Here is a 25,088-nt window from a genome sequence, read left to right on the forward strand (position 1 = left end):
AAGGACAAAAAAGATTTTCTTGATTTCTAACACAGAACGCTTTCCAAATACACCTTTTTAGGTATGTCTTAGAAAATATTCTAAACTGGCACAACTTCCTACTAACGAGTTGAGTAAAAAGTTGCCCAAAAGTGTGCTATGTGCTTGATAAATTAAAGGATAATTTAAAAAAACATCAATTTTTCTAAGATGTAAATGAGTTCTTTTGTATTCAAATGCAGCAAACTTCAGTTTGCATCCTAATTTTTAAAGGGAGTGTTTATGTGTCTTTTCCCCTTCCTCTCTCTGATTGTCCCAAGTGTTTGGGGGTTTAGAGTTGTCCTTTCAACCATGCCTCCCTCTCCGCCATAGTCACCACAGCTCTCCATTTCACAATCAGACCTGGGCTCGTGGCTCAGAAATCCCATCGCATTGGAATACTGCAGATCCCATTCCTGACTGTGTCTTGACCTTAGTTCCATTTACCAGTCAATCTTGCCTCGTATCCCCCTAGCTGGTACCTATAGAGCCTTAAGAGGTTAATGTAGGTTTTCTTTGTATCTTATTTGTGAGTAAGGCTATCTTTACTCTATGTGTATCTGTATGTCTGAGTGTGCTGGATAGGAAGGAGGGTGCGCTGAGTGAATGAATCAAAGCCTTACCTTGACTAAATGCTGACAACTTTCTCTCCCAGAAACATATTTTCAAAAAGAATAATTTTGAAGTATACATTAGGGAATTAAAATACACTCAAATACCCTGGAACAGGGATAAGAATAAAAGCTCTTTTTGATCATTAATATGCTTGAAAAGATGTAAAAGCTCTACAGTGCTAAAACTTCTAATTTGAGTAAAAATGGACCGGGTAATTCAGACTAATCCTGTCAGCAAGAACACCTTGAAAAAGTGAATAATATGTTTTAAAAATCTTCATGGTATCGAAGTGCTAACATGGCAGTGAAAAATTATGAAGCAAGATTCAATTGCCTAATTTCTTTTCAAGTCTCTACTACTTCTATTTCCTGTAGTATGGAAAATTCTATTGTTCAGAGACTGAAGACACACCACATTTTGAAATTAAGGAAAAAATAAATATATTTTGTAACAAAAGAAAGAAAAAACACAAGAGGAAAAATATTTATTTGGATATTATATACTGTAGTAATGAAAAAATGTTTAGGGCAATAAAGACTAGAAAATTTGATAAGGGGTCAAAATATATATCATCAAATGAAGTACACAGAGAAAGGCTCATGAGTTTTTAAAGTAATAGTAACATTAGTTAAAATCATTAATTATGATAGTGATAAATTTCTATTTTCTGGCTAAGAAACTGATATTGGATGCCATAAAAATTTAATATACACATAGGAGAAAATATTTGCCAATCATGTATCATAAGAGGTTATTATCCTAAATATATAAAGAATTCATACAACCCAACAGCAAAAAAGAAAAAATCTGATTAGAGATTAGACCTGAAGAGACATTTTTCTGAGGACAGCACTTAGATGGTCAACAGGACATTAAAAGGTATTCAACATCACTAATCATCATAGAGATACACATCAAAACCACAATGAGATACATACCTCATACCTGTTAGAGTGGCTGGTATAAAAAAGACAAAGAATAACAAGTGTTGGTGAGGATGTGGAAGAAAAGGCAACCTTTGGGCACTGTTGTGGCAATATAAATTATGGAAAACTTTCTGGAAGTTTCTCAAAAAATTAAAAATAGAACTATCATATGGATCCTGCAATTCTACTTCTTGGAGTATTTACTCCAAGAAAATAAAATCATTATCTTGAAAAGATATCTGCACTCCTATGTTCATCATAGCATGATTTACACTAGCCAAGACATAGAAACAACCTAAGTATCCATTCATGAATGGATAAAGAACATGTGAGAGAGAGAAAGAGAAAGAGAAAGAGAGAGACATCACATATATATGCAATGCAATACTATTCAGCCATTAAAAAGGAAGGAAATCCTGTCATTTGTGACAACATGGATAGACCTTATGAGCATTATGCTAAGTAAAATAAACAAGACAGAGAATCAATACTGTGTTATCATAGATACAAAGAACAGATCGGTGATTACTAGAGGCAGGGGTGGGGACAAAATGGGTGAAAATAGTCCAAAGAATACAAAATTCCTATTATAAGATAAATAAGTCCTAGAAATATAACATAAAGTAGGGGGACTATAGTTAACAATACTGTATTGTACATTTGAAAGTTGCTAAGAGAATAAATCTTAAAAGTTCTAACCACAGGAGAGGCAAATGGCTGTGCACCTAAAACTGATATAGTTTACCCTAGAATGGTATGGGTTTGAACTGTGCAGGTCCACTTACACATATATTTTTTTTCTGATAAATACAGTACTGTAAGTGTATCTTCTCTTATGATTTTCTTAACAACATTTCATTTTCTCTAGTTTACTTTATTCTTAAAGAATATAGTACATGTATATATAACATTCAAAATGTGTTAACTATGTTATTTATTTATATGTTTATGTTTAACATAACATAAACACTGACTTATGCTGTATGACTAAGGATCTGGTCAACAGTAGGTTATTAGTAGTTAAGTTTTTTAAGTTTTTAGGGAGTGAAAAGTTATATGCAGATTTTCAACTCCATTTTTTATAGCTCAAAATAAATACATATATAAATAAATACTTGTATATTCTGCTTTAAACATTTTTTTAATGTTTATTTATTTTTGAGAGACAGTGAGAGAGACAGAACATGAGCAGTGGAGGGGCAGAGAGAGAGGGAGACACAGAATCCCAAGCAGGCTCCATGCTGTGAGCTGTCAGCACAGAGCCAAAGTGGGGCTCAGACACACGAACCGTGAGATCATGACCTGAGCCGAAGTCGGACACTTAACTGATTGAGCCTCCCAGGTGCCCCCATTTTCTGTTTTTTTTTAAAGTTTATATTTATTTTGAGAGAGAGAGACAGCATGAGTGGGGAGGGGCAGAGAAAGAGGTAGAGAGAATCCAAAGCCGTGCAGAGCCCAATGCAGGGCTCGATCTCATGATTCATGAGACCGTGACCTGAACCAAGATCATGACCTGAGCTGAGATCAAGAGTCGGACCGTTTAAACGACTGAGCCACCCAGGTACCCCTAGATATTTTTAAAAATTTAAAGCACACTGACAAGATTCAAAAAGAAAATTTCATGAGCTTTTTGTTGTTGCTATTGCCATGTTCCTAATTTGACTTTGTGACAGATGGCATGATTAGTCCCAATCCTTCATCCCTCTTTCCATCCACATCCTTTGCAATTTCATATTGCACTGTGGTTGGGTGGTTTTGGTAAGCCAGACCTTGGGGAATAATTTCTCTCTTGTACTTCTGCCTTCCTCATGGGATCAAGCCCAGGAGAGGCTGCTGCAGGCACAGAGACATGCAGAACACAGTATTTAACTATAGTTGAAGGCAGCCTCGATCAGCTGCCAGCCGGCTGTGAGCAAACCCAACCAAGGTAAAGTCACCTAGCTGCCCCTCAAGTATGAGCAATAAATGCTTACTGAATGCTATTCAGGTGTTGTAGTTGTCTATTATGCAATGTTCTCATTACAACAGATAATAAAGACTTTGCAGACTTTAACCAACAAATTTGCACTTCTCACTTTCTTCTGAAAATACTTCCTAACGATAATAACCATTTCTGACCTTTTCCTAAGTCTTCACTATGGCCTACTGAATCTTTTTTTAAATTAATTAATTAATTTTTAAATTTACATCCAAGTTAGTTAGCATATGGTGCAATGATTTCAGGAGTAGATTCCTAAATGCCCCTTACCCATTTAGCCCATCCCCCTCCCACAACCCCTCCCTCCAGCAACCCTGTGTTTGTTCTCTAAATTTAAGATTCTCTTATGTTTTGTCCCCCTCCCTGTTTTTATATTATTTTTGCTTCCCTTCCCTTAGGTTCATCCGTTTTGTGTCTCAAAGTCCTCAGATGAGTGAAGTCATATGATATTTGTCTTCCTCTGACTAATTTCACTTAGCATAATACCCTCTGGTTTCATCCATGTAATTGCAAATGGCAAGATTTCATTCTTTTTGATTGCTGAGTAATACTCCATTGTGTGTGTGTGTGTGTGTGTGTGTGCACACACACACACCCCCCACACCTTTATCCATTCAGCCATTGGTGGATATTTGGGCTCTTTCCCTACTTTGGCTATTGTCGATAGTGCTGCTATAAACATTGGGGTGCATGTGCCCCTTCGAAACAGCACACCTGTATCCCTTGGATAAATACCTAGTGGTGCAATTGCTTGGTTGTACCTACTGAAATTTTTTTTTTAACATTTATTTATTTTTGAGAGACAGAGCACAAGTGGGGGAGGGGCAGAGAGAGAAGGAGACACAGGATGAAGCAGGCTCCAGGCTCTGAGCAAGCTGTCAGCACACCGCCTGACACATGGCTCAAACCCACGAACTGTGAGATCATGACCTGAGCTGAAGTCGGACGCTTAACTGAGTCACCCAGGTGTCCCCCTGAATTCTAAACCAGCATGACCATTTACTACGGACCTGGCACAGCCTGCAGAAAATCAAGCTCTCACAAGTCTGGGAAACAAGTCAGAAAGTGATCTCAAGGGAAAGAAGGAGTGATCCTAAAATAGTTAAATGCAAGAATGGAGGTAAGAAAGAGTAGAAGGCTGTCTATGAATCGAGAGGGTAGGTAACCTAAAGGGCTCAGTGTGTTTGTATTATAGCTAAAGTGCATTTGGGCCAAAAGAATCTACTGATATGTTTTGTCTATTTGTACATAATATAAAAATTCTCCCAAGTGATTACATATTTTTAAAACTTTTTATTATTTTAATGTTAATAATATAGAATATTATCATATGATATTATATGGAGCAGTATCCAGGTAGATGACATTTAAATCTGCATTAAATAATCCTTTTAAAACTAAAAAAGTTGAACTCATGTTTCTGTATCATCGTTTAAATATCACACATGTAGGTTTTCTTCCACTATAGGAATGTCAAGTCTCCAAATTGCTTATGAAATCACACAAAGAATAAAGGGTATATTTACAAAGCGTTTTAAAAAACAAAAAACAAAAAACAAAAAACAAAACCCTACTGCCATCTAAAACTACTGACCTCATACACAGCTACTGACCTGCATTAAAGTTGAAACTGCCCCTTAAATGTCATTCCTATTACTGTTTCCATTTAAATGGTCTGCAACCTAATTAAATGCCAATCTACTTTCTCACAGTTTACAACACTTGACATTTACCCCAAGATTCTAGATGTCATTCCCTGAAACCATCAGATAATGGTTACTGTTGGAAAATGTCCTTACAGCTTACCTTTTAAAAGGACTACTTTTTAGTATATCTGCCTCTAATTTTGACATCACAAGTTTACAAGCCTATAAAGGTTTATAAAGGCACAATAACTTCTTTATAGTAATATTTTAATTTCATTTTAATATATAGAGGACAAGGAAAACATTGATTCAAACTTGCGAGGTCTAATGACATTTTCTTCTAAAGGTCACATTTCAGAACCATATAAATTACCAATACATAAACATTAAATAATCAATTTGTTCAGTTCAATCCTAAAATGTGATATATACATCTATAGGTATGTATTTTGAACATAAATTCTACTCAGTAATTTTTTTTTCTGCTTAGTAAATTACTTACAACTTTACAACTACTGTCAGTCAAGACAAATGAATAAGAACTTTTAAATAAAGACAGTCTAAAAAACCAGTGATCTCCTTTTTACAAAAGGGTACCCATGAAGCTGATATTCACATTACATACTAAATTAAATACATACTAGAGGAAGTAAACCCTTCTTGGTTATAACTCACATGTGAGAATTCAAGGTTAAATCCCTGTTTTTTCTAAATTACTAAACCATCTAAATATCTGCTATGATCTGAATGTTTGTATCCTTCCCACTCACCCCATTCCTGACTTATATGTTGAACTCTAACACGCAAGGAAGGGGGGCCTTTGGGAGGTGATTATGTCACAAGAGGGATTAGTGCCCTTATAAAAAAGGCTTTAAAAAGCCCCGTGCCCTCTTCCCTGTGAGGTTACAATGAAAAGACAGCCATCAGTGAGCTAGCAAAGGTGTCTCACCAGACACCAAATCGGCTAATGCCTTGATCTTGGACTTTCCAGGCCTCAGAATGGTGAGAAATAAATGAATGTTGTTTATAATTGACATTATTTAAAAAAAAAATTTTTTTAAGTTTATTTATTTTTGACAGCACATGCGCGCACACTAGCAGGGGAGGGGCACAGAGAAGGAGAGAGAGACACAAATTCTGAAGCAGGCTCCAGGCTCTGAGATGTCAGCATAGAGCCCGATGCAGGGCTTGAACTCACAAGCTGTGAGATCATGACCTGAGCCAAAGTCAGACGCTTAACAGACTGAGCCACTCAGGGGCCTCTTTAATTGACATTATTTATGTTGGTTATAAGTCACCCAGTTTGTATCATTTTGTTAGGGATCAAAACACTATCCACTAAGAACACAAGTTAAATAAACTATAGTATATAAATAATATATATCATGCATATATTAGATTTAGATCTCTATGTCATATTGTAAAGTAATTAAGTGAATAAGTAAGTAAATCACAAAAACAATTTCACATTTCTTAAATAAAAAAGAAAGATGTATTTGTGTTGAGATACAATGCAGTTTGAAAGCTTGGTCTAGAGTCAAATCTGAGTTTAAATGCTAGTTTCAACACTTGTTGGCCAACATTCTACTTTTACCAGTCTGTATCAGGCATGCTATTAACTTTTCTCAGCCTTAATTTCCACATTTTGTAGTGGCAGGTATCGCTACTTCCATTACATAGGATTACTGTGAAGTAAATAAGATAATACATATAAATGGCTTGGCATAATCCAAGCCACTATAAATGTTTAGTAACTGTAGTTATTTTTATGGCCTTTCTCTAACCTCAAGAAATGAATTCTCTGGTACCATGTAAGAGTCATAAAAACGAATCTAAGAATTAGTCCCTACAGAGGTTTAGGTTTATATGACACATAACATTGGTGATTAATAACAGAAAACCTTAGAAAAAATAACACATGTGTAATGATAAAACAATTCCAGATTATTATATGCACATATATGTACCATATATGTAGTATATACATACAATTTATTATGTTATACTCTACTGTGTCCTAGAATATTAAAATAAAGAGGTTGAAAACAAATAATATAGCTGTTAAGCATGTGGAAGAATTTATCTAACTACACAGAATGACTGAGATGACCACAAAGATGGTCCACATTAAGGATCAACTTGAGAAATCCTTTTATGAGCTTTCCTCCTGACAGGAATTCAAGCTGTAGTTAAGTATACTAAAACATTCTGATAGCCAACAAACTTGCACAACTGACCTTTAGGGAAATAAATTTAGGATTCAGGAAAGCAGCTCATTCTACATTTTAAGTTGTATATTTTCAAGTCCCCCTTTTTGAAAGCATGTTTGTCTCAAAAATTCTAGCTTTCCTTCATCTCACTACTTGAACATTCCATTAAGGATCTGATTTCTGTCACTTTTCAACCTTGTGGACTTAAATTTTTCATCTATAAAAAGAAGCCTCCATTTACAGAAATATCATGCCATATTTCAAGCCAACATTTCCATTTACAGATAAAGTAGATATTCTAATTCAAATTCTGTTTCAAGTCTTTCTCCCACTGAAGACTTAATACTGGCTATTTTCCTCTAAATGTTTTCAGAGAAATAATTCTAAAAGAATAGGAATATGGCAAGATCAAAGAATAAAAAACATCAAACTTAAGATAAAGAAGTAACAGAAATAGTACTACTACTAGCCAAAAATAAGAGATATATACTAAAATGTTACCTAAGTCCTTAATTAATATTTTAAAAATAAAGCATATGATGCTTTTTGTACTCTTATTAACGTTTAGGTGTTCTTTCTACACTAAAATCAAAGTTGAAAAGGACTTTCTGGTTAGCCTTCAGCATTGTAGGTTTGGTAGGCCTGAGAAATCAGGGTCACAGACTATCTGACCAACAGTATCACAGTCAAATGTCTGTTGATGTATTTTAATTTTGTCAAAGCCTTTACCGTTATCACCTTAACTGAAGCCACATGTTACAATACCACTGCCCCCTGCTGCAGCAGAAATGAAAAGTATTTTCTATACATATGCTGGCTCTTCCTTATCATGCTGTCCTCAGGTAGGACCATCGAATGATTTTTTTTCCTGACATTTTCAGTAACTATAATGAACTCTATTGGATGTAATACTGAATTTCATTTATAGCAACAAATGTTTTTTAAAGCAATGAATATCATAATAAGGCTTCTATTTAAAAAGTTTGAGAGAAAAATTAGTCAACTAATTACCTATAAAGAGCTTCCATGGTCTCTGTAGGACCAGTTTTCAATAAAGTTTTAAAAAGATGCTTCTAAATTGCTTATCAAGGCTATAAGAACAACTGAATGGAAAATAGCACATTAATATGCAAACAAAATCTGGCCATCCGTTGGAACTGAAAGAAGCCTTATGATCATTACCACCAACGATCATTTTATGCAAATTCTTTCAGTTCAATTTGCTACCAATGTACCCGAAATATCATTCCAGAACCAACTAGAACTACAAGCATATAGGTAAAATCAGATTACTTCATTTTATGATGTTTGATTTGGGAGCAATCAGAGGCTAAATTGAAAACATGGTTGGTCACCTCTGTACAGATCGTAGAGATTCTGGCACATTCCTCAAAATTAATCAACACAGATGAAAATATATTAAAGCCTTAATATTTGGATTTCAGTTAGCATACATATATACTAGTTAAATATGTGTACTTAACTTTAAAACATTAATGCACAGAATTAGGATCATGATTCAGTTATCTAGCTATTATTTTAAATACAAATAAAATAATCTTTCAAACAAAATTATTTTAGGGTTAAACTTCCGCGCTCTATGGTTAAAACTTTTCAAAAGTAAATCAACATTTTTTATTACAGTTTTAAGCAGTTCACTTCCTCTAATCATTTTTTTTAACAGTTCAAGTCACTTTCACAATAGGTAACTGAAAGAATGGTATCTGGGTGAGCAGTCACACCAGAGGGGAATTTTGATCAATCTGAGATAATTATATTAAATACACACACACACACACACACAAAATTAGACTATAAGGTAGTACAGGCATTTTTAAAAAATGTTTCAGAGAAAGACCGAGATACAGTGTGAGTGGGGGAGGGGCAGAGAGAGAGAGAATCCCAAGCAGGCTCCATGCTGTCAGCACAGAGCCCAACGCGGGGCTCAATCCCACGGACTGTGAGATCATGACCTGGGCTGAAACCAAGACTCTGATGCTTAACTGACTGAGCCACCCAGGCACCCCAGTACAGGCATTTGTTTTGTTTCGTTTTGTTTTTAAAACCTTATACAACTTTCTTGCATTGTAAAAGTAGAACAATGGTAGGAGGATCACTTTTTACTAGATCCAACTTTTTTTTGGTTCAAATTCATCAGAAAGTTTCAAAATTTCACTAAAGTAAAAACACCAGTAAATTAATATTCAGTCAATTCAATATTTATACTTAGGCAAGTATAATTAGCAATTTTAAGCAAAATCATTATAGTTTCCAGAAGGGATATCACTTACAAGCTGCTCCGATTTTACACCGTATAACTGGATGGTCTTTGCCACGTTTTTAGACACAGCTATTGTGAGGTCTGCGTCTACAGCAGCTACATTTAGTTCACTGGAGAAAACAAAAACAGACTTTAATTATTAGCAACATAGTTCATCAACAAAGTAAAGGACAACATATAAACTTAAACCCAATAAGCAATGTGATGATTCTTTTTATAGACTTCACGGACTGCTTCCAAGAATTGGTTGCATTGTTTCATTTTTCTTCCTAAATTCAGCATTAAGAAAAAGTGCTTTGAGATGGCTTGGTTAATGACCAGTTTCTCATTAATAAAAGCACATCATGTGTGGGTTCAGGCTGTGATTAAAAGAGTAAATTGTGTACAGATTTTTAAAGTAGCACTCTTGTTAATACTGATAAGTGCAATTAGAGACACTGCATATCACAGACATCTGCAAGGAAATGACAGCTTTTGAATGGAAATGATGACCTTGGAAGGACAGAGGCTAAAAATATAAATTACACATGATACATAAAGATGCTCAGTTTCTGTAGAAATTATGCCAATTCATGCTATTTTGTAGAGTAGCTTTTTAAATATATTAAAAACATAACAAAGATAGAATGTGAAATTTTATTTTATTTATTTATCTTTTATTTGAGAGAGAGAGAGAGCAAGCAAGCGAGAGCGAGCCCTGGGGAAAGGGGCAGGAGGGAGAGAGAAAGAGAATCGTAAACAGGCTCCATGCTCAGTGTGGAGCCCAATGCAGGGCTCAACCCCACAACCCTGGGATTTTGAGCCAAAATCAAGAGTCACACACTCAATTGACTTAGTCACCCAGGCACCCCCTAAGTTGAAAATTTAAAATTTGGATTCTTGAAGTGTTTCCTTGTCATACTTATTTTCAACTTTAACAATGGATTGAGATGTTTGAGCTGAATGCCCAAAAAAAAAAAAAAAAAAAAAAGTATTTACCAAGACCATGGAAAAATACTAGGAGTTCAAAACTGCACAAAACCCCATATATAGGTAGAAAGCAGGAAAAGATAATTATTGTGTCTGAAGTAGCAAACAAATCTTGGCACTTAACAGATTCTCTTTATGAAGAAAGTGAAAGACTTTGAAGCAACACTAGTGTATATTGTGTGCCATAAAAATGTACTTTCATAAATAGGGAGACATAACTTTATTAATGGTGACTTTTAAGTTCTACTGAATACTGGGCATAACCATGCTTCTTCGAGCTCCATGTTGTATTTGATTACAGCATTGCCAAACTGTCCAGAGGAATGGGAGAGATGCCCCTTTAATATTTTCATAAATAGGTCAAAAGATCAGGTTGAATCCAAGACTACTGTTGTCACTACCAAACCAAACAGATTAACAGAGACCTAACAGAGACCTAACAGAGACCTGAGGGTAAAAACAATCTAGAATTAGGACTTTGGAAAAGTCATGATAATTGTGAAAAGATTTAAGATCAAGATGCAGAGCAATTTAGATACTGCGTAGGTAAGGTACACTTGCAGCTGGATATATGCTTGTGGACATTATACCTGTGGCTTCTTAGTCTTCCTCTCACATGCCTCAGAATCGCCACCTTCAAATGTGTAGTCTAAAACCATCTAGACAGTTCTATACTCTGATCCTATATTGCCTGAACTATTTTATTTCTCAAAATGTTCATCTACAAATGTACAGACCTCCTGTTAGGACAACTTGTTAGCTATGATAGGAGCTGAGACAGTCTTAACTGCAGATGAATCTGGGTAACTGTAAATGTCTAAGGCACCAGTACAATTATATCGTCTGCAAGCATTCAGGTAGCACCTCTACCAGGATACCTCACCTTTTGAGCATTTTAAAAGCTGTCATGTTTACTTAGGAAGCTCAAAATAGCCACACACACAGGTAGGCTAATCAAGACTGTAATATCCTGTGCATGAAGTACTTTATGGACTTAAGATAAAAAACATTAAGCTCTATACTTTAGTTTCTCAATTTGTAAAATTATTTTTATGCTATTTTACTGTGTAACACTGGATATTTACTATGGCATAAAAATTAGGTTTACTTTTCATCCTTGACAAGATACAGAATAATTATAAGCTATTTTTAGACTGTATTTAAAGGGTTTTATTAATTGGAATCTTAAGTACTTTCTGTATATGCACTGATTCACTGCAAACCCCTTGATTTAATTGCAGGACTAATTACTTGAATAATTTGAGGTAAATTAAAACATCACTAACAAATGTGGCAGGCATTTTACAGCATGTCATTACATAAAAATCCGTACCTTGCTATAGTTTTAATGATACCTTCAAGTTCATCTGCAGAAGGAGGATTGCGACCACCAGGGGGAAAAACCAAGTTGATAGGATCAAAGAGTCGAGATAAAGATTTTGATAAATAAGCAGCTTCATAGGGTTGCAGTGAGTCTTTCAAAGCCTTTTCGGGGCTGTGGGAACAAAATGTATTAAAAATGAATTCAGATTATATAAAACTAAATGCTACTGTATTGGACTGTGAATGCCTTTCTTACAAATCTATCCTCTATATAAAATGTAACTCTCTATGAACAAAAAGGAAAAAGTTTAAAAATTTATATATTTACAAATACATTTCATGACTAAACATGTATTAAGAACTAAACATCTTAACCTATACATAAGTCCTACATATAAATGTAATACAATTTATATTGGTATCTACTGTCGTAAGTCTGTCATTTGAAACTAAGAGAATAACAATGTAAAATCTTTTTAATTCTAATGGGGCTATGCCTTTGTGGAGGAAATCCAGATTCTAGAGAGTCTGAAAGCCTCACGAGAGAGCCAGGTGTGTAGAAACCTGCTCCACTCACTTGACCCTTTGTGCCACAGCTGCCATTTCCCAGGGAGCTCGCTGAGAGGGAAGTTCACAGGTTCTAGGCTTTTATCAGCCTTCCCATGCCAAACTAACAGAACGAGGACAAAATAAAAAGTGTTTGTCAAAGTCCTACAGTCACATAAATACTCCCAATTGGGGTTCTAAGCTAATTTGTTTTATAATATTTCTCACAAACCAGAACGTCCTTCTTTCCTCTTTCATCTTCCCATGTCTTAAATTATTTGCATTTTCATTTAGCAGTCCAACTATTGGGTCTTATATTTTTCCTTTGACAATTATTATCAAATGTCTATAACCATTATTTCCATTTGCTTTCTTATTCCTGTAATTAACTCTGCATCTCCTTACATGGCCCTTGTTTATAATCCTTCTACCAGTCCTTCCATTGTCTTTATTTATTTATTTTTTTAAACAAATCTCCCTTCATTCTAAGTGTTAACCTTGAAAACATCTGACCTGCTCCTTCATGTAATTTAGGAAAACTGGCTTTCTCCCTTCCCACCCTTTCTGGCCAACTAACAAGCCCTAGAGGTCACAATGCTCTTGGCTCGTACATCATAATTCCATAGTTATCTCTTAACATTTCTCATTCAACAAGTATTTCCCTCAGCACATATTTGCTGAGAATACCATGTCCCAGGCCCTTGTTAAGTGCTGGGAAGATGTAGATTAAAAGCACTTTACAAGGCAGTGAAGAAATGTGCAGGTAGAGTGCTAACTATAGTGTTTTCTGTAATAGGTGAAGATAGAACACAATGGAACAGGGAGGAATTAGTGTCTAAATCTGCCAGAGGCAATCCTCTATTGAAGTCCACACCATCTACTTAAATGTGTTCTGTTTTTGCTCCTGTCATTTACTGACCTTAAGAAGCCTCTTTCCTCTTCTGCAGACATTTCAGTTCTGAATTATAAGTACTAACACTCTTCCTGGTCTCCGAATTGCAGTGAAGATCCTTAGTGACTACAATGTCGAAACTGATAACTTTCCTGAAACCTATCTTGTATTAGAAGTCTACTTTTACTTTAGCTTTACTATGAAGCTTCCATAGTTGAGTCATCATTTTGAACTGCTCTACTTCTTGCTCTCCAACCTTGAAGACAACTTTTCACACCTTCAACTTACCTCATCTCCTTCCCTCTATACTATTAAGTCTCTCCGATTTGCCAGATACTTCCTAGATGTGGGAAATATAGTAGTAAAGTCAATTAAAATTCCCTGTCCTCTTACCACTCACTAAATGAGAAGCTTAACGTTGCTAATAAGATACTCAGAAAAATAAATACAAATTTTTAAATGATTTAAATATGGAATATGAGTCATAAGTTTTAAGAGAAAAATGAAGTAAGCCAGAAACAATGTGTTTAGATGACTTTCTCATTTTTTTTCATCCTATATTGTACAGGATAAGGCAAAAGAAGGTTTGCTGAGCACATCTGAAGGAAAAGAGCGAGCAAAGCGATGGAGATTTCCATGCAAAGAAAACAGGAAGTGCAAAGGCCCTGAGGAGGGGCCACACCTGGCTTTGTTGGCTAAAAACTTAGAGAAGCAAGCACCTCAGTGATAGGAGAGTGGTACAAGATGAAGTCAAACAGAAAATAGATGAAAAATACCATGCCAGGCTTTTTTTATGTCAATAAAGGAGCGAGATTTTACTCAAAAGAACTTGCTCTTAGACCTTACTGCGATCAATGCTATGGAACCTTTTCTGACTCTCCTACTCCATCATGATATTCACCAGTCTATCCTCTATCCGCAGCCAACCATTTCAAGGTTCTCTCATTAGCATCTTGATTTTTCTAATTCATCTTCCTTTCAAAGCTCTAAGAATATCTTATTTAGATGATTTCTGTACCTGCTGCTATGCCACCCACATTTTGCAGAGAAAAAGAAAATTGCATCTATTATACATTTATGCTAACCCCTTACTTTCAAGAGACCTAAAGCGCAAGGTATTAACTCGAAATTCCGCACTAGCAGCTCCTGCTCTCTATAGGTGACCATTTGCTGCTACTTTACTCTAAGACCAAACCACTGGTCTTCATCACCTTGGACTTCCCTAGCTTTTTTCTTTCTTTGTAACTGTATCTATCCTCTGTGATTTTCCTTATAATGTCAAAGAAAAAAGTAGCTTTACTCCTTTTTCTATCTAAACCTCTTTGAAGAACTGCATCTACTTCCTCCTTTCCCATTCTTTAAAAAACTGCTTTTTAAAAAACTGAAAGATAATTCACATTTGGAATTCATATTCAACTGTTTTTAAAAATTTTTTTTTAACGTTTATTTATTCTTGAGCGAGAAAGAGAGCACAAGCAGGGGAAGGGCAGAGAGAGAGGGAGACACAGAATCTGAAGCAGGCTCCAGGTTCTGAGGTGTTGGCACAGAGCCCGACACGGGGCTTGAACTCACAGACCGTGAGGTCATGACCTGAGCCAAAGTCGGACGCCTAACTGACTGAGCCACACAGGTGCCCCCACATTCAACCATTTTTAAAGTGTACAATTCAAACCAGTTTTAAAGTGTACAATTTTTCGGATAGCCACAGATAGGCGCAACCATCACCATACTCAGTTTTAGAACATTTTCATCGCCTCAAAAAGAAACTATACTCTTCAATTATAACCCCTTTAACCCCTTACTCCAACCCCAATCCTAACCAACTACTAATACTAGTTTTTACCTCCATAATTTGCTATTCTAGACTTTCATATGAATGGGATCATACAGTATATGATTTTTGTGACTGGCTTCTTTCACTCAGCAGAATGTCTTCGAGTTTCATCCATGTTGTAGCAGGTATTAGTACTTCGTTCCTTTTTATGGCTGAATAGTATTCCATTATATGGATATACCACTGTTTGTTTACCCACTACTCTGCTGAAGGACACTTGGGTTGTTTCTACCTTTCGGCTATTATGAATAATACTGCTATAAACATTTATTACAAATCTGTGTAAACATTTAAAAAATCTGCTTAATGTTCCATTTTGTGGTAAAATATACATAACAAAGTTTACCATTGTGGCCATTTTTAAGTGTACAGTTCAGTGGCATTAAGTACATTCCTACTTGGTCGTGCAACCATCACCACCATCCATTCTGGAACTTTTTCATGATCCCATACAGAAACTATACCCATTAAACAATAATTCCTCATTCCACCCTCCCCCAAACATGTTTTTATTTGTCTTAGGTACGTATCTAGGAGTAGAATTGCTGGTATCTGTGTTTAGTAACTACCAAACTGCTTTCCAAAGCCCTGTGCCATTTTAGATTTCCACCAGTAACCTCTGAGGGTTCTAATTTTTTCACATCCTTGCCAACACTTGTTAATACCTTTTTGATAAAGGCATATTGGTGGTGTAAAGTGCTAACTCACTGTGGTTCTGATTTGTATTTTCCTGATGTCAAGCATATTTTCATGTGTTTTTGGGCCACTTGTCTACTTTGGGGCTATTTGTCATACTTCTTTGGAAGTATGTCTACTCAGATCCTTGCCCATTTTTTAATTGGGGAAGTTGTCTTTTATTATTGAATTCAAAGGTCTCTTACATATTCTACATACAAGTCCATTGACAGATATTTGAGTTGCAAATATTTTCTCCCACTCTTGATGGTGTCCTTTGAAGTACAAATAGTCCAATATATGTATTTTCTCTTTTGTTGCTCATGCCTTTGGTGTCATAGCTAAGAATTCTTTGTCAAACCCTAAGTCATGAAGACTTACCTTTACATTTTCTTCTGTTTTATATTTTTGACCTTACATTTCATTTTTTGATCCATTCTGAGTTAATTTTTGTATATGGTGTGAGGTAAGGTTCCTTTTGAATGAAACCATCCAGTTGTCTTACCACTAATCATCATTCCTTCTCCACTGAATGATCTTGACAAGCTTTTGAAAATCAGCTGACCATGGATGCATGGTTATTTATTTATTTTTCTGGATTCTCAATTCTATTCCATTGATCAATATGTCTCTCCTTGTGCCAGTACCATATCATCTTGATTACCATTACTTTGTAGTAAGTTTTGCAACTGGGAAGCATGACTTCTACTTCACTCTTTTTTTTTTTTTCAATATTGATTTGGTCATTCCAGGTACCCTGCAATTTCACAGCATGACTCCTACTTTACTCTTTTTTTTCAATATTGATTTGATCATTCCAGGTACCCTGCAATTTCATATGAACTTTAGAATCAGCTTGTTTCTTTCTACAAATACTTTCTACAGATTCTGATAGCAACTGAGGTGAATCTGTAGATCCATTTGGGAAGTACTGCTATCTTAATGCTGTTAGGTCTTGTGATTCGTGAACATGAAATGTTTCTCATTTCTTTAGATCTTTAATTTCTTTCAGCAATATTTTGTCATTCCCAGAGTGTAAGCTTTATACTTCTTTTGTTACATTTCTTCCTAAGTATTTTACCTTTGTGGTAACACTATTATACATATTATGTGTACTAATGTTACAAATCCAGCAATAAGTTGTTATGACTATCACTCTACCATCTGTCATCGTTTCCATAGTACATTATGGCTCTGCTCCCACCTACCTCCTTTATGTTCTTATTGGCAAATGTATACACATGTATTACATTTCTATATGTTGTAAGCCCAACAACACATTCTATATGTATTTTATACAACTGCATTTTAAATCACTTAAGAGAAGAAATGAGAAAATATGCATTTATAGTATCTTTTATAATTTCACAACTATCATTATTAGGGGCTCTTCATTTGTGTGTACTTGAATTACCAAGAGGAAACCTGGCACTGGGCCTGAAGAACTTCCTTTAGTATTTCTTGTAAGTTAGGTCAGCTAGGAAGAAAGTCTCTCAGTTTTTGTTTGTCTAGGTAAGTTTTCTCTTCTTTATGAACAACAGCTTTACTGGATATAGGATTGTTGGTTCAGTTTCTTCCTTTGAGCATGTTGAGCCCACTACCTCTGGCCTCCTTTGTTTCTTCTAAGAAGTCAGCTCTCAATCTTTTGGGATTCCCTTATAAGTGACAAATAGCTTTTCTTTGCCTGCTATCAAGATTTTCTACTTGTCTTTAACTTTCAACACTTTTACTATGATGTGCCTGTTTATGGTCTGTATGAGTTAATCCTATTTGGAGTTTTTTGAGCTTCCTGAGTATGTATGTTGTTTTTCAATAAATTTGGGAAGTTTTCAGCCATTAGTTCTTTGAGTATTTTTTCTTCCCCTTTCTCTCTCTCCTCATATTGTGGTACTACTGCATATATATTGGTGTGTTTACACATTTCTTTGAGGCTCTATTCATTTTTCTTCATTTTTTCCTATCTGTTCCTAGGCTTACATAAATCTAGTTTCCAATTTGGCTCATTTTTAAAATATCTATGTATGGATTGTATTGTATTGTATTGTATTGTATTGTATTGTATTGTATTGTATTGTATTTATGTCTCCCTCCCTCCCTCTTCCTTCCTTCCTTCCTCCCTCCCTTTCTTCCCTTTCTTTCTTTCTTTCTTTTTCTTTCTTTCGAGAGGGGGAGAGGCTGAAAGAGAAAGGGAGAGAGAGAGAATCCCAAGCAGTGCAGAACCCCACATGGGGCTTGATCTCATGACTGTGAGATCATGACCTGAGCTGAAGTCAAGAGTCAGATGCTTACCCAACTGAGCCACCCAGTCACCCCCTGGCTAGTTCTTTTTAATGTCAATTCAAATCTATTGTTGAATCCCTCTAGTGATTTTTTAAATTTCAATTACTAAACTATTCAATTCCAGCCCTTCTTTTTGATTTTTTTTATAATTTTCATCTTTTTATGGATATTCTCTATTCTTTATGGCAACATTGCCATCATATAGTCCTTTACTTAATCATATTTTCCTTTAGTTCTGTCAACAATTTTCTATGGCTAATGTGAAGTCTTATTATATTAAATCTAATGTTTGGTCACTCTCATAGCCAGTCTCTGGGTCACGCTGTTATGTTCCTTTGTATGCCTCATAATTTTTGTTACAAACTGCACATTTCTGATAATATATTATTGCAACTCTGGGTACTAGATCGCTACACCTCTGAGGCTTGTTATTGTTATTTGCATGTTTAGTGACTGGCTGGATTATTTTTGTGAAGTCTCTTTCTCCCTTACAGTGCAAAGCCTTTGATGTTGTACCACAGAGGGGCAGAGCTTTGAGGATGCGCACAGTCACCCAGGGGTAACAGTGGTCTTAACAGGGTTCTGTTTCCTCTCTTTCCCTGACCACACTCACTGGCCACAGATTGCTCTACTGTTTTTAACAATGCTGTGGACCATAAACTCCTTTCCAAACGGATCCCATCTAATCGTAGCTCCTTTGATAGAATAATTTCTGAGGTCATGTTTGATAATCTGACCTCCAAGAGCTCTTCCCAGTTTTCTTATTCCACAGATCTCTCTTATGAGCTAGCTGGCCTATAGTATAATCTGCATCTTCATTAGAGCCATGAATATCCTCCCCCTGCTCCTCACCACAACCTCCACTGTTTTTGAAAATGTCCTCAAGTTGCAAATAATGTCAGTTACTTTGGAAGGAGATTAGGAGCTAGCTTTTTAGCTGCTTGTTTCTTCCCCCAGGAGAATTTTTGTGCCAGAGTTCTGGAGCTAGAGATGGAGAAAATGGTGAGCTTCTAAGTGACACCTCACTGGAGGAACTTGGCAGGGGTTAGGGGTAAGTCGGCAGCAGCCTGAGGGCCTCTCAGTTTGCCTTTCCTGACACGGAACCACTATTTTAAAAGCCAGGGGAAGATTTATTGAGGCCCTAGTATTTTCAGGGAGTCCAACAAGATAGAGACTGCACTCCTTCAGTGAGGGTAGTTCACTATAAGGAAGCACCCACCTACTCATCTCATCTGCTTGAGACTTAGCCTCAGCTACAGAGAGCTGAGGGAAGAATGAGAAACACTGAGGTTCTGCTCCTCCCAGGAATAAAGCTCTCCTGTTGGAAGCTGTGGGGAGAGGGAGCCCTTTGCTCTTGGCTGCTGCAGTCTGGAGAGGAGTCTATGCCTTGCTGAGCAGGGAGGAGGGAGGATGAAGGGAGGAAACATTCATGGTTCAAACATCACACACTCTTACAAAATTCTCACTGAATGTTCACAGAATTTTGGGGGGGGAGAGGGAGGCAGAGAGAATCATAAGCAGGCTCTGCACTGAGAACAGAGCCCAACCTGGGGCTCAAACCTGCAAATGTGAGATCGCAACCTGAGCCAAAAACAAGAGTGGGACACTTAACCAACTAAGCCACCCAGGTACTCCCACAGATTTTCTTGAGTAGTTGATTTTTCTTTAGTACCCTTTCCAGAGAATTAAAACAAACAAACAAACAAAAAAAAAACTGTTTGCAGTTTTCACCAGTTTCACTGGGGGTAGGTCGGTGGAGTAGATGGTGCTGTCGCCCCAGAAGTCAATCTTCTCCCATTTTGTCTTTCATCAATTCTAACAATACTTTTGTACCCACCATTCCATACCTAGACCTCAAACAGCCTTACTTTGCCATATCAAGAGGTCAACTTCTCAATAGCGTGTGACACAGTGAACTAGTCCTCCTCCAACTTAAATGAACTCATTCCTTGGGGTTCCTGTCATCTCACCATTTTTCTCTTAGTGTCCCCTTTGCAGGTTGCCACTCTTCTGCTCAACTCTGGAGTGCCTATCTTGGGCCAGGGTTCTTTTTTCTCTTTATATACATCTTTTCCTATAGAATCTCCTCCAATCCCTTGATCTTAAAAATCTACAAAATGATGACTCCCAAATATGATTCACATTCAGCTACCTTTTTAGCAACTCCTAACAACTTTATCACTTCAGACTTACTTATCCAAGTATCCTTGATTCTTCTTTTCTTCTCAGATCCAATCTACCAGCAAGTTCTATTGGCCTGCCCTCGAATATCTTGAATCAATCTGACCAATTCTCCCCATCTCTTCCTCTCATCCTAATCCAAGCCATTATCATTCCTTGTCCAGTCAAACAAAATAGCTCCCATTTTCTACTTTTCCTTCTCTGTGGTAACACCTCCCCTCCAAGCTGTCCACATAGGAGCCAGAGTGGTAATTTTAAAAGGTTTATCAATTCACATTATTCCTCTTTTAAAAGCAATGATTTCCACTGTATTTGAATCCATACCATAGTCTATGGTCCTACATGGTCTTACACTTCCCTTCCTCTCTAACCCCATGTTGTACCCCTCTCCTTCTTGCTCACTGTGTTCTAGCTTTCTACTCCTCAATCTCTCCACCTTGATTCTCAAGGACTCTAAATTTGCTGTTCTCTCTGCCTGCAAATATCTTACTCCAAATCTTCCATGGCTGATTCCTTCACATTATGCAGATCTCAGGTCAAATGTCACCTACTCATAGAGCTCGTCCCTGATCACCCTATATATGGCACTCTATTGCATCATCTTATTCTATTTTCTTCACAGCAAATTACCACTACCCAAAATTGAGCATGAATAGTGAATGATAAAAATGCTAACCTGGCTATTTGTGTCCTTACTCTAATTTTTTAGGCCCCTGTCCCATTCATTACCTCTCTCCATTCTTGCATCTCCTATCTCTTTCCCTCTCCACTGGCTACTTCTATTTAGAAACACTGTCAACACTCCCTCTATCATTATTAAAAACAAAACACAAGAACTTTCCTTTAGCTCAGTTAACATGGTCAAATTCATGTTTTCTTCTCTACCTTACTTCTCAAAAGAATATTTATAACCCAATGTATCTGTTTCCTTATTACCCTCATGATTTTTTGGCTTTTTAGTATATGGATCATACCTCCTCCCCCGCACCAACTACTTTATTGAATTTGACCTCCAAAGGGTGACAGTGCGACCCCATTAGTCAAAACACAGAATGTTTTTCCTCTCTGATTTTTTTCTCTCCTTTGAATTTACAGCCTTACTTCCATCCCTTTTTAATTTTAAAGAAAAACACAAAATACAAAACAAAAATTCTACCTCCTGGAGATAAACCACTATCACCATTTGTTGTATATAGTTTCAGGTCTTTTTTGGTACACGAATAAAGACTTAAAAATAAAACTAAGACAAAAATAGCATAATACTATATATTCTATTTTTTATACTCAAAAAAACTTATTTTATATCTTTGTAGATCAACAGATATGAGGTCAGTTTTCTTGTCTCCTCTTCCTTTAGTTCTTATCTAGTCTCCATGTTTAGCATAAATGAATTACTGAAGAAAAGAGTATAGTCTCATTCTATCTTTCCAGCCTAGAGTCCTGCCATTTGTCTTGCTAATGAAAACTTCTACATCCTATATTTCCTCAGTCAGAACTTCTTACTACAGTGGACACAATTTAAGTATGTAGAAAAATAAAAATTGAAAGAGAAACATTTAAATCTACCCAACTTTTTTTTTACAAGGTGGGTGATAAGAATTTGCTGTTACCTGAGTCAGCCTTGTCAAAATAGAATGATTCTAGTGTTTGAAGAAAATGTACAAGCCAGTTTGCCGTTCAAATAGAAATCTGAAAATAATATTCTAATTCAATTTAGGAGAAAATCTGGCTGGTTTAAACTTACTGAGATGGTATACTGTTTTCCAAAGTGGTGCCTAAATATGATGCCTAAATATGGTGCCTAAATATACTGTACTTTATGAGTGGAGCTAAGAGATTTCAAGTGTAAATGTGACTATACTCAGTTTTTTCCTACCAGACTGAGAAGCTATCTCAGCATACGATTTATTTCCCTCCTGAACATACCAGTTCCTTTTAGATCATGTTGATGCCACTGGTGCATCAATAATGATACTATCTGATGCAATTAGAGGTATATTATCATTTAAAAGACAGTGACCACATCTGCTCCTCCTAGCTTCTACCCACCCTACTGGGTGCTATACTTTACATCAGATTCCAGTTAGGAACCAGGCTGCTCAATTAAGGATGAAGCCTGACTTCTCACTGAAGAGTTGCAAAGTCTTCTAAAGTATACATATAAATAATGATCATTACAAATATTTAGAAGATTAGCACATCCTCAATTTCCAGTTTATAATAAAACAGTAGATAAAATCCTTATCATGACAACAGACAGGTTTGATCAAATAAACGTACTCATAATTTGGCTTCTTTGCTATGAATATGTCTTGTGCATCATCTCCAATGTGTTGTAGGTCAACGCAGACGTCTGCAGTTCCACCTGCATTAAGCTTTCCTTGAATATTTTGGCTGTATTGTTGGAGACGCTTCCATAAGTCATTATAAAGACGTAACAACTTAGGGTATTCTCCTTCAAATGCCTGTTTCAAAAACATAGACGCTGCCAAGCAAAACAAGAACATGGATAAGAAACAATAAAATGTAGCAAATAAATTTTCTTTTGTATATAGTAATGCTACAAACAGCCTATACCATGGGACAAACCAAAGATATATTCTAATGAGGCTTTTCAAAATAAGGCTAGTAAAATTTACTTAACAAGTAATTTTAATTAATGCTAGTAAAAATTATTTAAAGAATAATTTTCCTCCTAAACTGTTCACTGCATTTGATATATGAAGCATATATTTTGAAATCTAATCTATAAGAAAACAGACCAATCAACAATTATAATTGAAGATTTCAATTTCTTCTCTCTGAAGAATTGGAAAAACCAAGTACCCAGAAAATCAATAAGCATACAGAAAACTCAAACATCCAAAGTTTACTTAGTTGACACTTAATAGAATACCTCACCCAAAAGAGCAAAGCACACATTATGCCGTGCACATCAGTCATTTACCAAGTCAACAATATCTGATGCCATAAAAGAGTCTGAATAAATGTAAAAAGTTTCCAGTTATACAAAGTATGTTCTAGATAAGAAATCAGTAACCAAAAGATATCTTTAAAAATCCTAGATAAATACCCAGAAGTAGAATTGCCGGATCATATGACAGTTCTTATTTTTAGTTTTTTTGAGGAACCTCCCTAAGATTTTCCAGAGTGGCTGCACCAATTTACATTCCCAACAGTGTTACAAAGGTTCCTTTTTCTCCACATCCTAATCACTTGTTATTTCTTGCCTTTTTGATTCTAGCCATTCTGACAGATGTGAGGTGATAGCTCACTGTGGAAATGCATCACTGCATTTCCCTGATGATTAGTGATGCTGAGCATCTTTTCATGTACCTGTTGGTATGTCTTCTATGGAAAAATGTCTATCCAGGTCCTCTGCCCATGTTTAATCAGATTATTTGTTTTTGGTTTGGGTTTTTTGTTTGTTTGTTTTTTGGTGCTGAGTTGTATGAGTTCTTTTTAAATATTGGATAGTAACCCCTTACTAGATATATCATTTGTAAATATTCTCTCCTATTCAGACTTTTATAAAACTCAGAGAAACTCTCCTTGAGATAAACAGATATTAAAATGCAAGCTTTGGATGGAAAATCTGACCAAAGCCTAAAACATTAAGTTTTGGAGAATCAGACTTAAACAAAAACAACCACCTGAGGTTATCCCCTTGTGCAAACTATATATCCATATAATTAGGGTAGAATAATTATCTGGCTATATCTGGCTATGGTCCCTAGGAGGTTTCTTAGTTGTTTTTGTTTTTGTTTTTTTTTTTACATAATAACAGCAACACAAAGTTATAGAATCTATCAACGGGGTATGCGTTCTATCCCCCAACCATCCCTTTTAGCAGGAATATAAAGCATACATATTCTCCTCCAACCTAACTACCTAATCTTGAATCCACTTACAATATGAAGATGACTGCCCCCATTATCTCACAGAAAAAAATAAAGGTCACCAAAAAAAAAAAAAAAAAAACAAAACACCTCCTTTCAACTTCTTATCCTCCATTTCCCTACAAATGTTTCCAGTTTTCAGCTTTCTTCACAGCAACCAAGTATCCATTCCACTGAGCACACACAACAGTCTGAGAATAATGGTAATAATATCATCAGTAACCATGATTAATAATTAATCATTAATAAACTATCAGTAACATGATTACTGAAAAGAGTTCATGGGTTTTGGGGGGACGTTCTTGCTGTCCTTTAAATATATCCCAATAAGGCTAAAAAACAAATTACTACAAGGCTGTCAAAAGAGTAAAGTAAAAAGTCAAATGAAAGAGTGCCTCTCCAAGTCCTGGACAAACATTTGCATTAAGATTTTCCATTTTACTTTTGATTTTTAGTAATTTCTCCTTTCACTTTCATTCCATTTTAGAACTACATAAAATATTCATATGACTTCAAAGTTAAATCTACACAACCAAGTATATTCAAAGAAGTCTAGCTTTTATCCTTGGTCTCTCCAATGCATTCTTCACACATCCCCTCCCCTACTACTGGTAATCATTTTTCTGGATTTTATGACTTATCCTTCCATTTCTTAAAAAATAAGCAAAACGGTATATTTACACCACTCCCTTTCTTAGGTAAACAATAGCCCACTGCACACGTATCTTTTCACTTTTTTTAACTTAATGTATCTTGGAGATATTCTTCAGTCTTTTTGTTTTTGGTTTTTTTTTTTTTGCCTCTTCCTCTTCCTT

At 35.9% G+C, this 25,088-nt stretch overlaps 1 protein-coding gene across 1 annotated transcript in view; it reads right to left on the minus strand.

Annotated features, from left to right (window-relative positions):
• Positions 1 to 25,088, minus strand: part of COG5 (component of oligomeric golgi complex 5) — a 305,015-nt gene that overhangs the window by 52,577 nt on the left and 227,350 nt on the right. The window contains exons 12-14 of the mRNA XM_027071580.2: positions 22,655 to 22,859; positions 11,977 to 12,138; positions 9,685 to 9,784 (exon numbers count right to left, since the gene is read on the minus strand). Coding sequence (XP_026927381.2) covers positions 9,685 to 9,784; positions 11,977 to 12,138; positions 22,655 to 22,859 — 467 coding nt within the window. The remainder of the gene's footprint in view (positions 1 to 9,684; positions 9,785 to 11,976; positions 12,139 to 22,654; positions 22,860 to 25,088) is intronic.

This window comes from Acinonyx jubatus, chromosome A2 (genome assembly GCF_027475565.1).
Source record: "Acinonyx jubatus isolate Ajub_Pintada_27869175 chromosome A2, VMU_Ajub_asm_v1.0, whole genome shotgun sequence".
NCBI classification, from domain to species: Eukaryota; Metazoa; Chordata; class Mammalia; order Carnivora; family Felidae; genus Acinonyx; species Acinonyx jubatus.